At 41.4% G+C, this 22,232-nt stretch overlaps 1 protein-coding gene across 3 annotated transcripts in view; it reads right to left on the bottom strand.

The window, feature by feature from the left end:
* Window positions 1–14,139, bottom strand: part of STON2 (stonin 2) — a 71,770-nt gene extending 57,631 nt beyond the window's left edge. The window contains exon 1 of one of the 3 annotated variants that reach the window (XM_034062617.1): window positions 14,086–14,139. Coding sequence is in view for 1 of the 3 variants with exons in the window: in XM_031048839.2 (XP_030904699.1) it covers window positions 7,709–7,727 (19 nt within the window). In the remaining 2 variants the exon portion in view is untranslated. Of the gene's footprint in view, window positions 1–7,708; window positions 7,852–14,085 lie in introns of those variants that run through there. The other 2 variants (XM_031048839.2, XM_031048838.2) reach the window with 2 other exon arrangements.
* Window positions 14,140–22,232: the final 8,093 nt, after the last annotated feature.

Here is a 22,232-nt window from a genome sequence, read left to right as displayed (position 1 = left end):
ATGGTTAAGTGAAATTTGTCAGAAGATTGATCCTCTCTCCATAGGCTTTCTGGAGCCTATGGCACCCCACGGTCAGTCACCCTGCATATCTTTCCCTTATTCCACAACCAATTCCTAAATGCTGGAGGAACAGCTGCACTTGAGCCCAAACCACTTTTTCCTCTGCTCCCATGGCAGGATGCCTGCCTTCACGCAGTGTGGGCAGACACCTCTGCCTGCCTTGCACAACATCCATTCTATTACTAGCATTCTGGGTGCTATTAATAGAAACTACAAAGCTAAACATAGAAGCAAGCTAAGAAAAGCAGAATAATCAGATGTTTAGGGTCACCTGGATACCATATGAGCAAAGGAGAGGATGATCTCTGCGTCTTGCTTTCCTTGTGTGACTAGTTAAATTGTATGTTTTGGGCTAGTTTAAATATCTGTAATTGAGTTTCCTTTTCCCAAACAAATGAATGCTGACCTCTCCTTTCTCCTGGAAAAGTCCTGGCAGAAGATTGAAATGGCAGGAAATTAGAAAAGAAAACAGTTTACCTTGCCCTTAATGCACAGAGACTCCAGTATAGGCATGAAAGAAGCAAGAAAACAGACTGCTTTCGCTGTGCAGGTATGTGGGAGATTTACACCATTATTTTAGGATGATTTTGCTCTTTTACCCTACTGCCCTGTGACAAGCAGACTTTTCTAAATCCACTCAGTACCAGACAGCAAAACTTAAAAAACCTTTAAACGGATAGTGAGCACTTAGAGCCCAGAAAAGCAAGAGAGTACTCTGCAGTGCAGCATGGGGTGCATACCCCACCTATGCAACTTCCCCATAGCTGGAATTTTCTACAGACTTCCCAGTTTGGTAAAGGGAATCGTGTTGACTTATAGAGTTAGCACAGTTTTCTGACAAGCAACGTGAAAGAGAGCAAAGTCAGCCTGAGTGTATCATAATGTCAGAGATTCTCAGAATAGAGGCACTTTGAGAAGGCATGTGTTAGGATGAAAAGAAAATAAATTGACACATGACTTACATGGCAGCACCACTGAAAAAAATCCCATAATCCATACAGTGATACTGTTTTTCTTACTTATATATTCTCTTACAAACCCAAGGACCTAAACATTAACTGGTTATTGTACTTTGTATTTGGTTATTGTAGGAAACTGTGTCAGGGACAATAGGAAATGGTCTGTGGTGAAACACACAAAGATAGAAAAGTACTGTTTGTTCGCTTTGGGTACTCCCCAGAAAGTCCAGCTTTCATTCCTACTCGGAAAGTTCCGCTTTAGAACTCCTTGGAAAAGTCTCGACCCTTGGAGACCTTTCCAGATATTGCTGGCTACTTCTTCCCATGCAGTCTGCCCCCCTGCGTCAGAATGAGCATGCACTTTTGTCAGTATAAAAGCCCGAGCCCCATGGGATGTGGGGGAGGCAGACCCTCATACCACCCAGGTCAAGATTGCCTCTCTGTGGACACCTGCTAAGGTTGAGCCTGTCACCTCACACTGCGATGATGATCCTCAGAGCTGGTTTCCCGATCATCTTCACAGAGTCCTTGGGGTTGGTAAGATAACCAGACATCAGAAGTATCCTTTACTATCTCTATATTTTCCTATATTAATAAATGAGTTGTGAGCTCTCTATTTGTCTCTCATTTTCTCTCATCTGGAATCCTCAAACTCTGAAACAGAGACCATGGAAGGGAAAACCACTAGACAAGCTGTTAAATTCCCCATAGCAGAAAAAGAAACTAAGCCAAAGGGACAGTAAAGAAAGAAAAGACTCTGACCATAGCTTTTGTTGTAACGATAAAAGTTTCACTACCACCAGGAAAATCTCAAGGAAAAATATGTCATTTTATCTTGACCACGTGTTTGGCAAACCTGCACAGACAAAACAATCCAGTAGCATGAACTGAGGAACGATTGCTGCCTTGGGCAAATTTCCAAGTGTGAGAGAGAGCTCAGCTTGGCCTCTTACAAGGACTCACCATCAGTACATCATGACCTGAATAATAAACAAGCTCTGCATTGAAAATCTGTTCTCAAGCATCAAAAGGAAATCCTCAGTACTTCAGGGTGCCACAGCAAAACCAAAACCCAGTATAAATGACAGAGAAAAAAACCCCAATCAACCAAAACAACCTCCCCCAAACAAATGAAAAACCCAAGCACCAAAATTTGAGATGCCCAGTGAAATAAAGGAATTGGATTTTATTACTATTACTGAAAATACCAGTCTCTGCCTAGATGCCTGCAGTAAACTTACCGTATTAATTACCTAGATAATGACAGGAATAAAGTCATATTTTGTTATTCAATTATTGTATTCTTAATATGACAATCATATTTTCTTCATGTATAGAGATTATAAATTGTCCTAAGAAAATCTCGCAGGTTTCAGAACACCAGGTTTCAGAACTTACCCCAGTTTTACTTACTCTAATTCATACATGCCCCATGACTTCAAATGTTGCTTAAGCAGCTCAGTTACCTCTTGGCACATGAACACTCATATGGAAGCTCTCAATATCTAAGGAAGGATTAGGACTCAAAGGAAGCAAAACGGATGTCCCTTGTGAAACTCCTGCAGCCTCTCTGGAAGCAGGGATGGCCTTTCTCATTACAGATTACACCTAAGTGAATGGTAACAAGGGCCTTGATAGAACTCTGTCCTTTGAGCTTGGTCAAATCCACTTTGTGTCATTTCAAGGCAGGTCATTACTGCTGTTCCCTGGCAATTTCAGACAGAGATGGAGTGAGGCAGAGTGTGGTACTGAATGTGACTAGAGCCATCTGATATTTTAGATGACAGAAAAGCAGTGGGGGTGTCCCTGAGCATGGGATCCAGTGCAGCCACACTAATTGATGACCGTAGCAAATTATTCCAATAGATACAATCTGCCTAAATCCACACTGCAAGTCAGCAACAGAAGCAGTGTTAAAGCTGAGTTGACCTGGAATGCCCTTATTGTCTATGCACCACAAGAACTCAGCCACAAAGCATAAAACCATGTCCTACAAATACACAGCTTTGTTGTAAGCTCACATTTCCTAACAGTAATACAAGAAAGCTTGCAGGGAACACGTTGGCAAGAAAGTCGTAAGCATCTCCCTCAGGAATATTTGCGTCAAGGCTAATATCTGAAAGGTCAACAGCTGCTGTTTTCTCTGCACCACAATTTATCTGCCACAGAAGCTCCTCTGTTTTCCAGAGGGAGAAAGAACACCTAAGATGTTCTCCTGCAGGCAATACCAGGCAGCTAAGAAGGCAATGGTCTCTCTTCTTCTGCCAACACCATGCCTTCAAAATACTTCATGGTTTCTGGATGCATCATAACAAGGGCCAGTTAGACAAGATACTCTTTAGTGGGCTTCAAAATCTGATACTGGAAGAAAACGGTACAACGTTGTCTTCTACTCCTTGCACTCCCAAGAACCTCAGAAATGTAGAAAGGCACCACAGAAAAGCAACAATTAGAAATCAGAAACAATGTATAGCAGGCAGAAACCAAGGGAGCAAGCCAGACAGAACGTTTGGCAGTGGTAGTTCAAATCCCCAGTCACACTGGCAAACTAGAAGCTCTACATTTCAGGACTTTAAGTATAGCTCACTGTGAGAGTCCATGATGTGTTCAAAGTGTAACTGAAGCCTCCAGCCATGGAACTGCATTAAAACTTGAAGGATAATTTCCCAAACTTCTAGCCTTCCAACTCAAACAAGAATCTGAGGTAAAGATCAGCAAATTCTCTTACCATATAGAGCAACATGGTAGCACATTAAAACTAGATTGATACAAGATCACAGGAAAGAGGCAACATGCCAATTTGTTTAGCAGAACATTTGCATCTGCAAAATCTGGGATTTCTCTCCCTTGCCCCACCCCCCTCCCTCCCCCCCCCAGTTAGTATTACACAAATATGGGGAAAAAAGTAAGCAAAACACTAATTTAAGGGTTTGCCTTCTCCAGGGCTAGACTAATTCAGAATCACTTTACAGATCATGTTTTTCTTTGGTCAACAAAATTCTGTCGGTAATAACAGGAGGCAACAAGAAACCAAAGTGCAGTAAGCAGGGAGAGGTTGGTAGCATCACCTGATGAAAGGGTGAGTGCACAGTCCTCACCACTCTTCCTTCATTTGTCAAGGTCTCCACAAAGCAGAACTCCAAACCAGCACCTCCATCCTATACTTCCACACCTGACCATTACATATGTCACACTTTGCTTCAGGATGGTGAATTTGCAGTATTCACGATTGCACAACATGATGCTATAATAAGTGATGTTCCAAACCATAATATAGGAAGGACACTGGGCTTAAAAACTGATTTCTTCTTTCAAACATGAAAAAGGGAATAATACAAGAAGAAATTCATAGAAGAAAGCTTCCACTGAGCACCCGGGTTCACACATGTGATATTGATGCTTTCATATGTTCTTGTCTAAACTGAGCATAGACAAGCTATAGTGAGATGTATTCCACTTACCAAACCCTCCAAAAGCTATTGTACTTTACTTGCTGTTGTGATGATTATCAAGGTGTGGTATTTAAGTTATCTCACTCACATAAAAGCAATTATGTTCTACAATTAACCACCCTTGAACCAACTATGTCACTGAGGCCTGACATTACTGAAAACAGCCATCAAGAGGTTAACACATATCACAGAGCCCTGCCTGTACTTATCCTTCTTCTAAGCTAGGACTAATGACAGAAGAAGCAGGGAGGTGAGTAAACAGTCATAAGCTTGCTGGAATATTCTGCTGGATGTTAAACACTCTTCTAGTAAACACACATCCTGGCTTGTATGAAATGCCACCCTGTTCTGCCTGCCAGGTACTAACATTCCAGCATTCCCTATATGCATTGCAACAAATCACTTCTTGTATAGTGAATACTGGTAAACTCAAAACCTGATCCTGCCTCCATTAATAAAAGGAGAGACAGCATAATTCTCCCTGTGCCTCAGGACTAGTTGCAATTGCATACATGAAATCAGGGCTTCATCTTCTCAATTGCAACAAAGATTGTTCCAGAAGTTAGGTGAAAAATCTTCCCCCAAAACAGTGTGTATACTTAGTTGCCATTAATCAGTATCAGTTAAACTCATTTTAGATGAAGAAAGCTAGAGGAAGTAAAAAAAAAAAAAAAAAAAACAAACCACACACAAAAACCCAAAAACAGGAAAGAAAAAGAAAGGACGAAGTCAAGCCCTCAAACACTAGCCACATTCAAAACAAGGGAGAAACTGGATTCTATAGACAGAGATGCTTCACTGGAGACTGTATGGCTACAGAGAGGATGGGCATTCATCTAGCTGAGCTGTGAACAGGAGAACAGATTCAGAGTAAGGGAAAAACACAGAATCCAACTGTGAAAGCATCAGGAAGACAAGGACCATTGAGGAAGCGATGCAGTCATGAAAGAAAGCAAAGAAGTTTTCCTGTGCTGAATGTTGGCTGGAAAGAAAGATTAGGAATACTGAGTGAGAAAGCCATCTTCAGTTCAAGCCTTCTCTGTTATTTCCATATAACTAACAACTACATATATAAAAATAACTTCTATATAACTGTACTTCTATGTAACATTTTTTATAGCTTCTAAGTTGTACCAGCAGCTTGTCCCTTTCCAGGGAAAAGAGTTTAAAAAGGGATTTTTATTACAAGGGAGATCCCTTTTGATTGCTGTATATAAAGGCAACCTTACAAATTGTGGCTGTCTCTCAGCTTAAGGAAGTCCTGAATGATTATCTAAAGCCAGACAAATAACAACACAGGTATCACAGGGAATAAGCCTGCCCTGGTAGAAAATTCCATGGATGATCCAACTGGTCTTTCCTCATTTCTAGTGCCTGGAGGGTCAATTAGAGATTATGCAACTTCGTGTGATGCCAGGTCACTGTAGCCCTTCAGGGCAACCCACAAATATCACATTTGTTGTCACTCTCTATTTTAAACATTCTAAATATAGGCCCATTAGACTTGATGGTGCTGTTTGGTTAGCATGACTAGTGTTTCAAGAGAATGAAAAGCAACTCTAGGAAAAAAGCATGCCTGAGCAAAGACTGAATTTAAAGGGACTTTAAAGTTAGATGGAATTTAAATTTCCTGGTGCAATAGGGTAGAGTCCATTGCTGATAATGAAGTTCAGAATACTCTTTCTAACTACCAACACTTTGTCATCATCTGGATCAGTAAGCAGCAGCTGCTCATCGTTATGGTACTGCCCATTTGATAGTTAGCTATGCCTGTGAGACAGCAGGCAAGCTTGTGCATTCCAGAAGAGGAATACAAGATACGTTGCCATCTATCTGCATGAGATCATGTAAGTGCTGCAGGGGTACACTGTGAGAAGCAGACCCCTGTGGAATATGGAGGCAGCAAGTCTCTCATGTTTTATTACACTTGGTATTTTGCTGAGGAAGCTAGAAGAGGAGCCATTGCAAATCTGAGCATCAACAGCAGGAAGAAGGACCAGTTGCACCTCACACTCAAAAGCATCATATAGTTGATACCAACATTTCATGAGATGCTCATCTTTTAATCTAACACAAATGTCCAGTTATGAAGCATTCAGGGTGCTGACAAAACCTCAATATTATACATTGAAATTCATATGAATTCACTCCCACAGTGTGCAGCACAATTCCTGGTTTCACAGTACTTGGAATGGCTCAAACAAACAGCCACTGCACCAATGCATCTGTGAGACTATTCGCCAGCAGGTCATAAACCAGAATGATGAAGAAGAAAATAAAAGCCAAAACCCAAACCATGGACAACAGCTAATCACTCAATGGTTGGGACACCACTATCAAAGTAAACTGTCAAAACTGGAACAGCAGGGAGCTAAGAAACAAAAACTGCTGGGTAAGTGTCTGTAATGGCAGCTCCTCATGAACCTGGCTTGAGGCAGTGGTACCCAAGCTCTCTATATGCTGTATGTATAAGGTGCATGTATTCACACATGGTACAGAGAATCTAAAACTAAACAAACTGGTCTTTATAGGTACAGGAAAAGAAATTCAGGTTCCACACAGAAATAGGAATGTAATATGATCCTTCAAAATTTCATGTTTTGAGGATATGGAGTGATTTAGCTGCCCACTCCAAACCAATCCTCTAATAAAAGAAAAAAAAACAACAAACCAAACCATGAGAGATATTTTGCTATTCTTTTCATACAACTAACTCTTCAGTTTCAAATAACAGGCATTTTTTTAACAATAAATCATTTAAAATGTAACTGCATTAGGTGACCAGCCATCCTGGGTACCCCAAATCGTGCTCTAGTTGCCTACACTTAACTTCTGCATGTGGAAACTAGAAGATGAAACTCACATGGTAAGACAAGTGAAGTCACAAACATGCACAACTTTCAACTGGACTTGGTTAACACAATATCCTGCCTCCCGAATTTTTAGGCAAGAATTTAATCCATGTTACATTTCTGGGCCCTGTCAGATATTGTGTAATTTTCTTGGAAGGAAGGCATCAGGTCTGGCTTACCTGCATCACCTGTTTTGTGTTATCTGTGTGTTTTAGTAGAACAATAGTGTACAAAACCCCACAAAACCTTAAACTACCAAGATGACCCTAACCCCGCTTCCCACCCAAGCCCCCAGAAGTGTAAGATAGGGTTAGGGTTGCCTTGGAGAATCTGCAGTCTAGTCAGGAAAACAAAGCAGAGAAAACTTTGTGAAGACTTCACTTACTTGGTTGAAAAATGAACATAAAGCACTGCAGACATGGGGATGGATCCTGGGCACTCCAGGACAACAGCAAGGCCTTTTTTCATTAAAAAATCTGGAATCCGGTTATCCTCCTCTATGCAGTCCCTCTCAGGTAACACTAGCAGCAGTGCTGTGTGTGCGACAGCACGGCTGCTCACTGAGCCTGCTCTACGAGTGGAAGTAACACAGTCAGGTCACCTCACTTCCCCACCCAACCTTGTGTAGCCATAAGCAACCATGGTTATCCTGCTCCTCAGCCCACGATACGTCTCAGTTGCACAGCGTTAAGATATGTGGAAATACCAGTTCAAGGCAACGCTAATGCAGTGTTACTGCTCTCTTGCCAGCTCTAGGGAATTTGAGCCCAGCTAACATTTGGCAAAGATTGCCTTACCCAGTGGACACGTTTTGGAAATGGGATGCAGACAAGTAGACTTTAAAGCATTTGAGATATTTACCTCCCTCTCACAAAGGCCTAGACCCTCAAGGGGCCTGGGACTCTGTTTCTGCTACCAAGACAGAAGTTGCACCTCATGACTTGCTGGCAGAGTTGCAGGTTTGACAATGGCATAATTCACATAAATAGACAAAAGCATGTTACAAAACTACCAAAAATCAGCAAAATTACAAGAATTACAGTTTTTTTCAAGACAGTCTTCTTGAAAAGAAGGGATTATCACTTCAAAGTTAGTGCCTGCTTCAGTCTCACTGAAGACCTTAATGCAGCTCCCAAAGGTCTGTGCCCACCCTCGATCAGTCTTAGCTCCAAACATACTCATATCAATAGCCTGGATTGAATAGAGGGACGATTTGCAATCTTTTTGGGAAAAAGAGAGAATGCTGGTGTTACACTCTGAGCATGCACACAGTGCAGTAAACTAACACATCTGCCTCCATGCAGAGAGATCGGACAACCAGATTGTAGAAGACAGAAACGAGTTATTTAGAAGGGGAAAGCACTGATCTGTGGAACCTATTTTACCTCCATTTTATCCCCTTCAGTGACATTTGAGATTCTGGCAAATCTATGCACCTACCAGCTGAGATCTTGCTCCTCATGCTGAACTCACGTACCTTGTAATTTGGAATGAGATTTAGGAACACACAGTTGAATTTTGCGCTATATATAATTTTTATAACTAGGATAAACTTTTTAGCCAGGTAAGTATTTGAACTCCAGTGACCTGGAAACAACATGGATCAGAGAGAAAGAAGCATTTCTGGTAATGTCTGTCCTCAGGAGCAGCTAGCAATTAAACAACTAACCATTCATCTCCTTGGGCCAAATTCTTCCCTACAGCTGTTCCACTGAAACTACTTCATTAGAAAATAAACTGTGCTTGTGCTGTGGAGCTTGACCAGCTCAGGTTCTGGTTATGCAGCTAGTAATACTTTTTTTTTCCAAACACTTAGTAGTACTTTTTCCATGCATTTCCATCACCCACACAACCACAAACCACCATGCAGCTCTGCAAAATGCTACCTTCTGTTCGCAAGAGGCCCCTGCTTCAGATAGCAAGAGAACAAAATTACTCACCCCCTTTTTCAAAAGTAAAGATAATTCTTTCATTTCATTTCACAGCTGGCAAACCCAAGAGCCCACAGAGAGAATTAGTTGCTATAAATATTCATGCCTATAAATGCCAACTAAAACTTGGCCTAAAAGAGCATAGTGAAGCAAGAAACACAGCTCAGCAAAAAGATATCCTTTCTCTCCAGCTCACCAGGCAGGTCTGCTGCCCTTGGACCAGGAGCTCTGCTCCGATTCTCAGCTCCAGAACACACTGCCTGCTCTTTGCGCATTAGGGTAGTTCTGTACTAGTGGAGCTCCTTTCTAGGATCCTGAAGGATACCAGTCAGTTCTGTTCTCTGTTTCAAGCTGAAGGAATTGTGCAAGAGATGTAGTTTAGTTACCTTAATAAAGCAAGATGGATCACATCTCGTTTAACTCTAGATGCCCAGTTAGACATCTGAGATAGTCACCTGATGCTCTGTTTATAGTCAACAGACGGAACACAACACCTCCAGAGGATCCTTCCTCTGATCTATTTTTGAATGAGGTAAACCCCCCTCCAGAAAGCCTATGGCAATTAACTTAGGCTTGCATGTCTTCTTTGCACCCAAATTGAGACAACCAAATCACAGCCAAAAATACAATACTATTATTTCCCCTTTCATTGATACACTGTGTTAGTGTACATCCTCCTCCTCTTCCAGGGAGTCTAATTCCCCTGTACAGTACACACTCCTGGTCACACAGTGTCTATGCGGGTATTTACTGTTATAATTAAATAACTCCCTCTGCCACACACACTTCAGGTTATTTTCCAATGCTACTTTTTGGCTCCCTCCTTCACTACTTCTAAGGCTGCTATTTATTTCTTTCAGGACTCTTTCCTATGAGTTTCACTTTGTTTTGTCTTCCCAGAGGGGAATGTCTGTAACAAAGCTTAAAAACCACATTTAATATTCAAGATAAATGACATAATACAATCAAACGTATCAGTACGACTGCAATCTGCCTATCCTGCCTTGTCAGTATCAAACACAGAACAACTGCCTTCCTCTGCAAAGAATGAACAAGAGGCACTGGTTTGCTGCTCAGACACTTATTTCTCATTTTAGATGAATGCCCCTGAGCCATACAAGATGAAATCACAGAGTGCTGACTTGAAGTAATGGCACAACCAATCAAGACGTTCCTGGAGCATGACCTCTTCCAATAAATAAAAATGTAAATTTCAACAAAGTCATACATATTTCTAGACACTTCAGTGCAGTGGACTGATAAACCTCAATATATCACTGCTGAGAAAATACTTTCAACATTCTAGAAAACATTTGCTGTCAGGAAAGTACCTACTGAAGGATTTTGGAGACGGGTGAGAGCAAAAGGTCTTTAATTTCATGGCTGCCTTTCACCAACTGTTTCTCTATAGAACTGATGTTTAAGAAACCTATACATCTTAGTAAGCTACTTGTTTTAAGATTATTTTCTATTAATAAAGCGTTATTTGTTTCTATCGTTATTTAATGGACACATGCATTGAAGTCTTAACTTTTTTAAGATTATACTATGATGTTTACACTTTTCCTTGTATTTTTTCTATAAATATATACTGAAGATTATGTTACATTTAAAAGACTGCTAGTAAGTTGTTCAAGATGTTATATCCTAAGTCTACACTAGCAAGCAGTGTAAAACCCTATGAGTAGGTGTAGAGCTATAGGGTGAAATACTTGGCATTGAGGGCACAGCTTTCACAATACTTTTTTTTGTGGCTTTTACTTCCAATTATCTCCTGCCTGATGCTGGAGGCTGAATTTGTGTTAGCACTTGGAATACATTAAGTGAGCTCCTGGAGTAGCTCTGACGCAGTTTTATAGCAAACAAAATCAGTTTACTTGCTCTGAGATGCAAAATGAGGTGCAATAAGTGCAGATGATCAGGACAATCATTTCAAAAGTCCATTCCTGCTTTAACTAATGCACTAATGTATTTGCATCCACAGTTTTCCAGAAAAGAAGGGAATCCTGGAGCACTGATGCTTATCCCCTGGTATCTTCATGGGACTCCATTCTCCTGGGTCTTTTTCAGTGTCAATCTCTGATATTTTACACCCTGAAGTTATGAAAGGAAAAGGACCTTCCACACCATTCACCTTATTTGCATATTTAAAAGAGATTGAAAATTGATGGCAGAAGTTAAGAGGGAATCCTTATCTGGGATTCATTTATTCTGCTAGTTTAGTGGCAAAGACCATGACAGGTGCTTCTCACAAAGCCTTCGTGCAATACTTGGATTAAAAGCTGCATGAAGAAAGGGTACAACCAGGAACAAAGTGTCAGAGCAGGAGAACCCACAAGCTACAACCTTGTAGCTGAAACCACCTTGGCAACTGCTTCGCTAAGAGGAAAATCCCCCTGTTCTACAACAGGGGCAGAAGCCTTGCAGAGCACAACATCTTGAGAGAGTTGTAACACACAGAGATACCACTTCTCATCTTCATTTGCTGATGCCAGACTTGGGTTAGCTGAAAATTAAGGACTTCACAATTTAGCCCACTCACAGTATGGTGTTAACCCACACACCGTCTGGGTTTCTCAACCAGGGAACTGTACCAGCTGCTAGTTCCTATGGAGATAGCTGGCAAGGTAGCACAAACTATGACTTGAGATGGGGAGCTTGTCACTACTAAGATGTAGCTGTTGCTTTTTTACCTTGCGCCCGTTGGACTGTTATCTAAACCAACCACACAGCAGAGTATTAATTATAACACTGTGTAATGAGGCATCCAAATAACTCATGTAAAGGAGAGATCTGCAGTTAAATACTAAGGTATGCTGTTAAATCCTTAATGATAATTAAGGACATGAATTATAAGAGAGTACAGCTAGTCAGAATGGAGATACAGTGCAACATATGAGAGAAAAAAAACCCTTGACCTTTTCTCCTGTTGGAAAGTTTAATATGAATGCCTGCTGATGGCATTCATATTTTAAAAATAATTTAAAAGCTACAGCTATAAAAGAGCAGCGATCACTAAAGCTGCCAGCTGTATTCCAATTGCCTTAGCTGCCAGCTAAGGAAAACGGTATGTCAGATCTGCTTGGGAGTTACTGCTACTTTGTACTTCAGACCTCCACAGGAGTATCATGAAAAGCCTTTAATGTTATATAGAAAAAGTCAAAGACTTCCCCAACAAAAGCATGATATAACAGATTAAATGTAATTCACAGCAAATACTACTTTATATTACAATTAATCAAATCTGAAAATTCTTGGAGAACAGAGAACCCAGACATTTTAGAAACTAGGTATTTAGGGAAGTTGTAAATGTTGCATAATCCCATGTAATACATTCCACTGGAGAAGGGGACACTGCTCTTCAATTCTGGGGTACCACAAACTTCGTTTACTAACATAAACCTATTTACCTGGAAAAACATTAAGGCAAAGTGCAGAGCTCACCTGCCTGTGCAACACCAGGGACATTTCAGTCCTCAGCAGAGGAAATAAACCAAGAAATCACATGCCACAATTACTGCACTCAAGCATTTTGCAATCAACCTGTAGTTCAAAATTTACTTGCCCAAACTAGTAAGTTTACAAAATGCACGTTTCACAGGAGACAAGAATGATTCATTGCTGATTCACAAGTAAAGGAATGCCAACGTTTGCCAAATTTGTGCCTTGACAATACTAAAAATGCCCTCAAATCCATACAGTGAAGTTATTCTAAGGATAATTCCCAGCAAAAGGCACAGTGAGGCATGGGAAGATGTGAGCTGTAAGGCATCACCTGACCTAGCCCAGCACTGGAGCGCTTTTTTAACTTGTTTCCTTCTGAAAAACTGAAGTCTCAGAAAGGATTGAAGGGGGCGGGGGGGGGGGGGGGGGGGGGGGGGGGGGGGGGGGAGGGAAGAGAGAGAAAAATCATAAAAGTTGAGTCTGATTACAACCAGTTAGTCAACAAAGCAATTAACAAAAACCAACACAGAAAAGGGGGGCTGCAGTACAGAAAGGCTACAGAAAGAAACATGTCCTTGGCAAACGTTTAGAGAGGGGCCTGTCTGGTCATATATCATCATAAAAAAACCACTTGGCATGGAAATATCTAATCTGAGCTTTTAAAACCTACAATTTACCTATTCAAACGAGACGACAGAAAGATGAGTGATTTTTCTTTGCTTTGCAATATCTTACCCGCAACCGTTTCAACAGCAGTACAGTTCAGTAGACTCAAGCAGGGAAAAATCCAAAACATGAGTAATTGCATGGAGCAGCTGAGGGGTAGGTGGATACATGCAGCTTCCACATGCCGCTGTTAATGACTCATTAACCCTTCTGCAGACGCAGAGTAATGAGTTGCTAGGGCTTGCATGGAAACACAACGTGAATTATTACAGACCCTAGAGAACAACCCTGATTTGAGAGAGGATGGATGGGGGTTGCTAAGATGCTTAGCATAGTCTTCTTCGAAAACAGCCATGAGGCGGGTGTGGGATCCGGGGGAGGGGGACACACGGACACGCAGAAGCACAGTCCAGCCGGTCAGGTCTGTGAGCGGTGCCGTGAGCCCCGGCCAGGGCAAGTGGCTAGTGGACGGAGATGAACTTCGGCTCCACCGGCGCGCAGGGGAAGCCGGCCCTTCTCTGAAGTACAGCGGGACAAAGCGGCCGCCCGAGCTCCGCCACCTGCCTTCGGTTTAGGTTTCCCCTGCTCCGGTGCCTGGGACTCCTCCGCCTGCCCCTGCGCTCCGACAAACCGGAGCCCCTGCGCCCGTCCCTGGCTATCAGGAGAGGCGCGCACCCCCCGTCCCGCAGCTTCCCCCGCCCCGCTTCCCGTGCAGACCCACCTGCGGCGGCGGGGGCGGCGCAGCGCTCCCCTGGGCACGGTACGGACAGCGCCGAGCAACGGCGGCGCGGCCCCGTCTCGTCCCGCCCCCCGGGCAGCGGCAGTGCAGGGCCGCCACCATTGGGCGCTCCCCGGCAACGCGGGGGGCCGCGGAGCCGCATTGGCCGGGGCGGCCCGAGAGGCCGGGCGGGACCCGGCGAGCGGCCCTCAGCGAGCGGCCGGTGCAGCCCTCGGCGGAGGGAGGGCTGGAACACGCGGTCGTATCTTTCTTCCCGGAATGGATCCGCGATAAAGAGGTGCACGGCCTGTTGTTAAACAGGAGTCAAGAGCCAACGCGCGTTGCTGCCTGACCGACAGCCGCCCGCTCTTGCAGAAATGCAAAACCCTAATGTGTAGATACGAAAAATACAACACAGAAACCTCATTCTGCTCGGGCTCATTCCACTGGCATGCTTAAATGCGACAATAGTTATTTGTAACTAATGATTTTGTGTACCCGCTTCTAATACAAATTAACAGATGTGTCTCTCTATTGTTTTGTTAGCCGATGGATTACACAGATCAGCAAATAGCCCCATGATTTATACCAGTCAGGACTAATCAAGTGAACTGCAACATCTATGAGCCAAGTTGGTTCTAAGCTAGCAAGTGGTAATAGCGTTACAGACACATAGCTAAACTATTATTTGTGCCTTTAAAGATTTCAGGTTGCAATTAGTATATGCAAATGTCATTAGGGAGGCTTTAATTTGTAACCCTACAATTTCAAAGCTTCCAGTGAAAGGCAGGTTATGGATAATGAGCACATGTGCCAAAAACCACACACAAATGCAAGTACCGCTGTACACACGCACCCCCACTGGTGGATTCGGAGGATGACTGGAGAGCTGAGGAAGCGACAAAAGTCACCAAAGAGCTTCCTACAAATCTGAACGTGGCAAGCTGAGAAAGATTAATAACCTTAATTAGATGCACTAGAACATCTGAAAGTCCTTTCTGACTCTTAACCATTCCATGACTCCAACATTTGCAGTAAACATTATCATAAGAGCCTTAATTACTAGCGTGGACTCACTGTAAAAAAAAAAAAAATGACAGAAATGTAACTCTTCTCCGGGTGAACTATGACAGATCACAGAATCCCGAGGGTTGGAAGGGACCTCAAAAGATCATCCAGTCCAACCCCCCTGCAAGAGCAGGGTAACCTAGAGTACATCACACAGGAACTTGTCCAGGTGAGCCTTGAATATCTCCAGCATAGGAGACTCCACAACCTCCCTGGGCAACCTGTTCCAGTGCTCTGTCACTCTTACAGTAAAGACTATCAGGTTTTTAAGTGCTCATGTAAACCACTGGGAAGTCTCAGGTGGAAAGTGCCAGATAACCACACAGTTATGATAACTGGTGCTCTGCTTGGCAGTTTAGCAGCACTGCTTCACTTGATTGTGTCTCAAAGGAGCTTTCAAAGAGGCTTGAAGGTTTACTACTGATACTACTCTGGGGACACGTGTTAAAACATGCCACCCAAACGAAACACACCACACAGAAACCAAAGCCCCCGTGGTAGAACTGGGGATACCCTCTGGCACAAAACGCTGACAAGAGTGCCAGCTAGAGGTGGTTGAGAGAAAATAATATGCAACTCGAGCATTGCCAAACTATTCGCACATCGTACATAGTCTTACCCAGAAGTATAAAACCACCCCGTGTTTGCATATATCGCCCATTTTGCTATGAGAAGTTAAGGCTGGTAGCCATGCTCATTTACGTGTGTAAAGGTTAACTACAACAAGGACACAGGATAGTTCTGCTCAGATACAACCGGTGTCTTTGTTTCTACTCATAATAAATTTATGGGCTGAAAGAACTACAGATCAGCTTTCCAGTTATTTCCCTCTATCTCCTCCATCTTTAATAAACACAAGGTCCAGAATAACATCACTGACCGCTGATGAACCAGCATGGGAGAGATCCTGACCAGAAACACGCCAGGACCATTAATCCTTTCCTGGTTTCGGTCAAGTCTTGAGCCCCATTTCTTTATTTTTCCTTGTTTCTTTCTGAATAGCAGCATCAGGATCAGCCATTACAGAGTAACTCTGCACAACAGTACTATGAGCCTGTAGTCACAAAGGCAGCTACAAATGCTGCCAGGAACAGTCCAACGGCTGCAATAGTTGCCGTATCTTGCACTGTTAAAAGCACACAGCATGAAATTTCATCAATCAGGTTGTAATCAAAACCCACTACTAGAAATACAGGTTATGTTTTCCAACTTTGCTGTCCGTTTCACCCTCAAGTGTGTTTACTGATAGCCTTTAGATAAAGGCTGAAGAAATTGATGTTTCTTCATTTAAGAAGACGTTAAAGGAAGAAGACTGTCATATAATGTATTGCTTTTTTAGCACTTTTCCCTCTTTTATGTATATTAACAGGTTTAATCTGGCTCTAGCACTGATTACTTTTTCTGATATCAAGTAAATTGAAGTTCCTGCATTCAACATCCTTTTAAATATTGGGAAGGAAGGGAGATGATTTAGGACATTTGGTTCTTTTAAACTACACATTCCATCAAAGTTATTACACTATTACCACAGTATCAGACAGCTCTGTTTAATACCATTATGCTACTTGGACTTGCAAGAAATTTTCATTTTTGTTTCCAAAAGAATTTTGTGAGTAAGATCTAGAACAGAAGGACTTGCAGGTAACATACCTGCTACAGGTTTCTTATGTTTTCAAGCCTTCTGAATTGAAGACACAGAGCTGTGTGTTCCTGTGTTTAGCCATGAAGTGATCAGGCAGTTGGACTAGGTGGTCATTGTAGGTCCCTGATGTAGGTCCCTAATATTCTATACTACATTCAAATAGCTATGCATCAAATTTCTGGTTGAAAACAATTACCCATACAATAGCTAGGGAAATAAGGATACTCTTCTTGAACTCTCCACCTCCTCTCTCTCCAATGTAAGAGTGGTGGTGGCGAAATCACACACACTCCAGAGTCTGATCTGCCTACTTCAAATAGTTTGGGTTTGAGCAACAAAGATTATATCCTTCCATTTTCTAGAATGACATAATATTGCATATTAATAGTAAAAATACAATATTCTATTGCAGACATTCTGACCTATGGTGAACATGTATTTACGATGAGACTCTACAGGATCAGAGCATGTGACATTATAACTATAAACATATGTACTTAATAACTAAAGGCTGGACAATCCCAATTCTAATTCATTTTGAATACACACATCACCTGACTTTTTGTTCTTTCAGCCTGACATATAATTAGGCTTTTAAATGTTAATATTTCATTATAAGGACAATTTATTAAGAATTCATCTTTGGAAACTCTCAGTTATGCTTTTGTTCTAATACAGAACAACAATTCACAAACAAGCTTTACTGCAGATTTAAATGAATTCATCAGTTAACAAAATTCAATATACTTCATTGTATTAAATAAAGTGAGGAAGTGTGATTTAACCCTTGGTGGCATCCCGACAGAGACCCCATTCATTCAGAAGTGTACAGAAGCACTTCCAGAATTTTTTACTCATCTGGACCTGCTTCCAACCGTTAAGTCTGTACTTCACATACTTTATACAGTATCACTACGTAGAGCCTTACAGTTCATGCGTGATCCTCAGCCCATGGGTTGATATTGACACAACACAAAAAACAGTAATAGAAAATAAGTGTGTTGTGTCGAAGAACTGTTTGCTTAGCTTTCTTACTTTGCACATAAGCAGATGCATATGAACAGCTTTTGCTTCAGCCAATACAGTCAAGCCTGAAAGATCATACTTCGGGAGTGATTTATGTAACTGTGTGTCTCAGTTATGGCAAGATTAGTTTAAAATCCATAGCTCTGGGACAAAGGCACTGTTTCCAGCATGGTAGGCTGTCAGTCTTTCCTATTCATAGAGTGGGTATTTTCCCCAAGGACAGCAATTGCTCAAGTGTCCAGACCTGTGCTTTGCCATGTAACAGCAAACCAAACCATTCAGTAGCTGCAGAGCATGTTCTGCCCGTGATTTGACCAAGTGAAGTGTTTGCAGAGTAGCAGTGTTAGAGGTGTTATGGTTAGTGGAGAAATCTTGAAGTACCAAATGCCTGATGTAAGCAGCACAGGGGAGATAAAGGCTTAATACATTCATTTATGTAACTTGAAAATTTCCTTTTCTGTAGCTGCAAGAAGTCTATGATCTAACATCTAGAAATCCAGAGGAGATAGTTGAAATATGCTTTATTTGTATTTGGATAAGGAATAGCTTTTTGAATTGACAGTCTATTGTTCTAGCACCTTTCGCAGTACCAAAGAGTGAGCTAATGAGATTTGAAAAGGGGATTTATTTTTAGGTTACTTTTCTGTTCATTTTCAGTATTTACCAGAAGAGTTCTTCAGTTCTCAGGCAAAGGATTATTTGCCAACTGTTTATTCTATAAAAGCTGTTTTAAGATGCTGAACTAGAATCACCAGAAACAGTTAAAAGTATTTCCCATCAATCCATCTTTTGGAACTGAACTAAGAATGACAAACCTAGTGAAACACAAACTTTTGGGAGCCTGCAAACTCAATGTAATAATTAGGCCCCAAACCAAAACAGTAACAGAAAGAAATGTTACACGTGCAAAGTAAATATTTTTTTGTATCTCTATGGAGCTTTTCACTGAATATGCAAGATAGCAGAGTAGGCAAACACAGTTAATATGCAGCATTTGCTAAAATCATTTGTTAGTTGAGAGATGATACCTTAATGAAGAAACCCCTTTCCTTCTCTCTTTTGAGAACTTCTTACCTACTTGCACCCTTTGCCTTCCACAAAGATCAGACTTCTAGTAGGAAACTCATTAAGGCTGTTTGTTTAGAAAGGGGGCAGAAAAAGCCAACACAGCTGCGTGCAGTGAGATCACATTTATCTCACTGGGGCTGAATTCTTTTACTATAGCCACCTCCCTTCTGCGCAATGTTTCCCAGATTTCAACAATCAAGTCAGCTTCAAAATTATTTGTAAAACATATAAAATCCTTCAGTTACCCAGTTACAGAGGCGCATTTAACATTACACTCTGGATTCCACAATAGGTATCATTTTGGTATGCATATTTTGGTGTGACTGTTCTTCCTAATAGGACTGTCCAGTCCTATAAGCAATAAAATGAAAACTAAAGATGGAAGTAAATACAACTGGATAAGAAGTAGTTCAAGACCTCTTGATTTCACAGCATCAGTAACAAAGGTAATCAACTACTGGAAAAACATATAGATTTTCAGGACATTAGTCTAAAAATTCAAAGTTGGATGTTTCTCTAAGGAATATCCTATTTATAATCCAAAGCCTTAATCTGAAACATGCCACAGTTTTAACATCAGCTATAATAATGACTTGAAGTCTATGAAGTGTATTTGGTGTTTTTTTTTTTAACACATCCTTTTTTAATATTAGCAATGCAAGCAAGCTTTTCTTTTAACATTGTTGTCAAATAGATCTGGGGAAACCTTCCAAATAATAATAATAAAGAAATTCTTATTTAGATACACCTCCAATACCATTAATGGAATTTCAGCATGTAGCAAAGTCCAGAGCCTACCAACTTTAAGATTCCACAGAGAAGAATACTGTAAAATATTGTAAAATACAATTTTCAAATTATTTGGATAGCTCAATTATTTCACCAGATGCTCTCATTCAAAATGTGATTTTAAAATCACCTGTTGCTAAACACTTTCACTTGCTTTAGTGGGAGTTTGTAGTCTAAGAAAATGTGGATTTAACTTTGCTAAAGAGCAGCCATCCTGGAAGGTGTGCCCAACTAGTGCATATTCTATTTGTACATAATATTCTAAAAGATGTTGCAAGACAGACCAGGATGGCGGCAAGTTGATGGACGTATTAAAGCCCCTTTAACAGTCCAGGGAAGGTAATTCTTTATAGGGTCTTTCCAGAAGCTACAGTGACTTTTAATTTTGGACTTTTACTCTGCAAATATGAGAAATAAGAGCACTGAATTATTTAATTTCAGTAAGTTTCTGAAGCTCCTGCAACCACTCTTTCTCTCGCAGTACATATGCAGGTGTGTGCACATATATATGTGCTCCCATAATGTAACAATGACTGAAACTGGGTTATTTCTTTCATGATCGCTGAAGCCTGAAATACTTTTAACAGCTCCAGTTGAGTCACCATTTGATATCTACTGCCCCGTTGTGGCTGAAAACACACACACCAGGCACAAATTTCTGCCTGTAAAAGCAAGTAATTAGAGCAAACAAAAAGAGAAAAAAAATTGCATGAATATTGTACAGAAATAGAGTCACATTAATAAACAACAGATGGGAACTGGAACATTGAATTCTACAGTACAGTTTATGGCCATGTTTAGGAGGAAAGATGAATATGAAGAAAAACAAGCATAGAAACAAAATAATAAGCAAATACAGAAAATGCCTGATATACAGAATAAAAGTGTTTTCTGACACAGAAATCAACCGTCTTCCAAGTTATTTTCAAAAATCTGGAATTGCAAGCCCCTGTTATGTGGAAAGCCCCAGAAGCTGGGAAGCTAAGAAACAAAAATGTGAACAACCTACCCCTTAAAGCGGAGGTCTGCCTGAAATACTGATGCACACAAAAAAGTTTACCAGAACAATTGGCAGTGGCACTGATACCTTTGGGGATAAAAACATTGTCTGAAACTCACTACATAATTCAACTACTGTGCTATGGAAGTTAAATTATGTTTACCTTTCTCTACCTGAAATGCAACAGCAGTGCTCCATGACCACTTATTTTTCTTTCTGAAAGTTAAGACTAGATGTTAAAGTAACTATGCCAGGTGCAAGGTCCTACACCTGGGTCGGAGCAACCCCAGGCACAGCCACAGGTTGGGCAGAGAAGAGATGCAGAGATGCCCTGCGGGGAAGGACTTGGGGGATGTTGGTCGATGAGAAAATGAACATGAGCTGGCTTCAGTGTGTGCTTGCAGCCCAGAAAGCCAACTGTATCCTGGGCTGCATCAAAAGGAGCAAGACCAGCAGGTCGAAGGAGGTGATCCAGCCCCTCTACTCTGCTCTCGTGAGACCTCACTTGGAGTATTGTGTGCAGTTCTGGTGTCAACATAAAAAGGACATGGAATTGTTAGAAGTCCAGAGAAGGGCCACAAGGATGATCAGGGGACTGGAGCACCTCCCATATGAAGACAGGCTGAGAAAGTTTGGGCTGTTCAGCCTGGAGAAGAGAAGGCTGCATGGAGACCTCATAGCAGCCTTCCAATATCTGAAGGGAGCCTACAGGGATGCTGGGGAGGGACTCCTCATTAGGGACTGTAGTGATAGGACAAGGGGTAATGGGTTAAAACTTAAACAGGGGAAGTTCAGATTGGATATAAGGAAGAAATTCTTTACTGTGAGGGTGGTGATGTACTGGAATGGGTTGCCTGGGGAAGTTGTGAATGCTCCATCCCTGTTGGTGTTCAAGGCCAGGTTGGACAGAGCCTGGGGTGGCATGGTTTACTTCGAAGTGTCCCTGGCCATGGCAGGGGAGTGGGAACTAGGTGATCTTAACATCCCTTCCAACCCTAACTGTTCTATGATTCTGAGTATTACCTGGAATGATGGTACACCTCCTTCAACTTCAGAAGTCATTTAGTCTCATGGTTTTTTGTTTTTTGCAACAAATAGACTAGAGTGACTTCTTCCTTAGTAATTCTTTATAAACATAGGAAGTGAAATCAGGATTCAGAAATGCCATTAACCAAATGATCATTTAGAGATGAGGAAGAACATTTTGGCATTATACTAAATAACACATTCTAATGGATCAGATGTCGCAGGTTTACAGACTACACTTTCTATTAATATTTTCATTTTACTAAAGTGTTTTAGTCTTAGACTGAGAAGAAAGCAGCATAAAAACCAACAAGCCAGGAAGCCAAACCAAGTATACTGGGTTTTGAGGAGTATTATTCTGTGGCTCTTTATTAAAAAATAAACAGTTCCCATCTCCCTCCCCCCCCACCAAAAAAAGAAAAAAAAAAATCCAAAGACAAAAAACCCCAAACCAGACAAATCCAACACTCCCCCCACTTTCACAGCTATGTGATATACTTGGCACCCTGTGGCCACCACAGAAAACAACTC

Source organism: Melopsittacus undulatus, chromosome 4, assembly GCF_012275295.1.
Source record: "Melopsittacus undulatus isolate bMelUnd1 chromosome 4, bMelUnd1.mat.Z, whole genome shotgun sequence".
Classification (NCBI taxonomy): domain Eukaryota; kingdom Metazoa; phylum Chordata; class Aves; order Psittaciformes; family Psittaculidae; genus Melopsittacus; species Melopsittacus undulatus.
This window is presented reverse-complemented; position numbering and strand designations above follow the sequence as displayed.